This window comes from Ctenocephalides felis, unplaced genomic scaffold (assembly GCF_003426905.1).
Source record: "Ctenocephalides felis isolate EL2017-DRISC unplaced genomic scaffold, ASM342690v1 CF-g0.4_SCAFFOLD_00845, whole genome shotgun sequence".
NCBI classification, from domain to species: Eukaryota; Metazoa; Arthropoda; class Insecta; order Siphonaptera; family Pulicidae; genus Ctenocephalides; species Ctenocephalides felis.
This window is the reverse complement of record NW_020536999.1, coordinates 20,643,289-20,646,035: the sequence shown is the minus strand read 5'-3', so window position 1 is coordinate 20,646,035 and position 2,747 is coordinate 20,643,289. Positions and strand designations below refer to the sequence as shown.

The following is a 2,747-nucleotide window of genomic DNA, read 5'->3' as shown; positions in this document are numbered from 1 at the left end:
GTGAGCCGTTTTCTTGTAATTGACTGTTGAAGAAAAAATTTAAGCCGATTTTTATGGAACTTTTTTGGCGATATATATCATGGCCTTATAGAACTTTCTGAAATATTACGGCCTTACGATAAGTAGTTTATTTCTAAAAATTCATCAAATTTTCAGAAAATGAGTAGTTTTTTGACGTTTGTTGAAATTAAAATTCGACTATTTACTTGGTATAACGATAGAGTATTTGGTCTTATTGAACATACTAAACCATTACCTAGGGAAACTGGTTTAATTATAAAAATTATTGATTTGTGAAAATTTGCTTTTAGAAAATACTTGTTCGTTTGCAATTATGTGTAATAAATCCACTCGAAATACTTTTAATCACTCATAAATTAATTTGTTTTTTATTGATTGAGTGGTTTATTTACACATATTGCGATGTTCCTGTAACTTGACTCAAGGCAAAATACCAATACCAACTAGTTTAAATTATTATTGTATTACAAGTTAAAATATCATATAAAATTATATTATAATTGTATGAACAGGTGGTACAGGTGCATGAAAGGTGTATCTTTGCAAGTGGACGTGTGTGGAAGACCCCTACGTTTATTTTTATGTTGGTGCACTTGTATAATACTTGATGCAATCTGTCAAAAGGGGTGGTTGTCATTGATTTTTTCTTGTCATTTATGTCAAATTTTTATTTTTGTTGAAAATAAATAAATTCAGCTAAAAAATATAAAAAATGTTTGTATGTATTTTATTTATTTATTTGAAACATGAGTGACTAAATAAATGAAACGATATGAAAAATGTCGTCAGGAAAAATTATGGTATGTATTGGCTTATGATGAATAACATTCTCTGCATAATTTTGAAGCTTGTGTGAGTGAAAATGTGAATTCTGCAGAAGGTAATTGTTTGATTTATAAGATGATTGATTTTTTTAAATTTTGAAATACAATTTCGATAAATTATCCGTGCAGATAAAAAATTTACATAGTCAAGAGCACTGTCAATTTTGTTTGCGCAACTGCTGTCATTCGGTTCCAACTATCCAACAGTCAGTCTCTTGCTTTGACAGTGTCAAGATATGCAGCTTTTATTTAAATATGTATTTATTTTACCATGGAAATTGACATTTCGAAGATCTTTTTGCAAGTAGTAACGGAAAATATCATTGTGTGTGCAAAGCTAAAATACCATTTAATCGTGACGGATGAAAAACTTAAATAATTCATGTTATAAAATGGTAATATGTGTTAATAATTATTTAATAATATGTCGTTGTGTAATTTAAACACACATAATTCATTCCTGTGTTGGATGCAGTATTCTGTTTCTATAGCAATAGTCCTTAGGTTGAATCATTTCCCTACATATAGGGAGCCACGGCAGATCGCTCATTTGGATTTTATTATAACGGATTGGAAAGAACAACAAGGCCTTCCATCTACAGAATGTCTCAAACCGAAGCACCCGACTGTCTTCATACCCCTGACTACCTGTCTTGGAGAAAACTTCAGCTGTCAAGAGCCAAGCTGAAAGCGAGCAGCAAAACCTCAGCCTTACTGAGCGGTTTTGCTATGGTAGCTATGGTTGAAGTACAACTCAATACCGAATCCAAGGTTCCAGAAGCAATGCTTATAGCATTTGCTATATGCACAACTTTACTTGTAGCCGTACACATGTTAGCTCTCATGATCAGCACATGTATTTTACCAAATATTGAAGCCGTTTGTAATTTGCACAGTATTAATTTAGTGAATGAATCACCGCATGAAAGATTACATTGGTACATAGAAACGGCTTGGGCTTTTTCTACTTTATTGGGACTACTACTGTTTTTGTTAGAGATTGCTATATTGTGCTGGGTGAAGTTTTATGATCTAAGTCCAGTCGCAGCTTGGTCTGCTTGCATTGTTTTAATCCCCGTTTTGATAGTGTTTTTAGCCTTTGCAGTTCACTTTTATAGATCGCTTATGATACATAAATATGAAGTTACAATTTCTGGAATTCGGGAGTTAGAAATGTTAAAAGAACAAATGGAACAAGGTGATGATGCGAGGACTAATGGTTTAGGATTGTTAGAACAGGTACATATTGTATAGGATCATTTCCTTTTATAGATTTGAGTGAGTGTTAAATAATATTTTAATTAAAGACTTATTTTTATACATACTATTGCGCGAAACTTTAATTATATAGATAAAAAATCATTTTTTATTGAATTTTAGAAATTGTGTACTTATATTTTGCTTTAAAGAATTTTATTCAATCTTCTATTTAGAATAAACACTATGTATGTAATAATGTCAATTTGTTCCTATATTTTAAATATAAATAATTATTTGAAATTTATATTAACTTAATTGAAATTTTGTATAATCTAAGCAATCTTATAATGTGCATTTTGGCTTGCTTACTTAATAATTCTTTATTGATAAATATATTTGTTTTATTGATGAATATATTTATTGAAATTTAGGAGAAATTGATAAACATTTTACTTATTTATTAAATATTTATAATATATCTGCATCTGAATTATTTTTTATCCATATTGAAGCAACAAGCATATTTATTCTAATTAGTTCTATTTGTTGTCTTAACTGACTAGGTAAAAGCAAAACTAGCTATTTAAATTATAATATTGGAAGTGGGTTATTTAGAATTCAAATAATTGTTCAGATTATGTATCGTGATAAAGAATCTGATTTTATTTGTTTAGCATGGCGTGTTAAGATATGCCTACAGAA

The 2,747-nt window shown here is 29.4% G+C and overlaps 1 protein-coding gene across 2 annotated transcripts; it reads left to right on the top strand.

Annotated features, from left to right (window-relative positions):
- Nucleotides 1-701: 701 nt before the first annotated feature.
- Nucleotides 702-2,173, top strand: LOC113363188 (calcium release-activated calcium channel protein 1-like). 2 transcript variants are annotated; one of them, XM_026605668.1, is made up of 3 exons: nt 774-901; nt 975-1,240; nt 1,374-2,173. In XM_026605668.1, the coding sequence occupies exons 2-3, from the start codon at nt 1,208-1,210 to the stop codon at nt 2,097-2,099; spliced, it is 759 nt and encodes a 252-aa protein (XP_026461453.1). In that variant the 5' UTR covers nt 774-901; nt 975-1,207; the 3' UTR covers nt 2,100-2,173. The 2 variants fall into 2 exon arrangements, with proteins under 2 accessions (XP_026461454.1, XP_026461453.1); XM_026605669.1 differs by lacking the exon at nt 975-1,240 and having other exon boundaries at nt 702-821.
- Nucleotides 2,174-2,747: the final 574 nt, after the last annotated feature.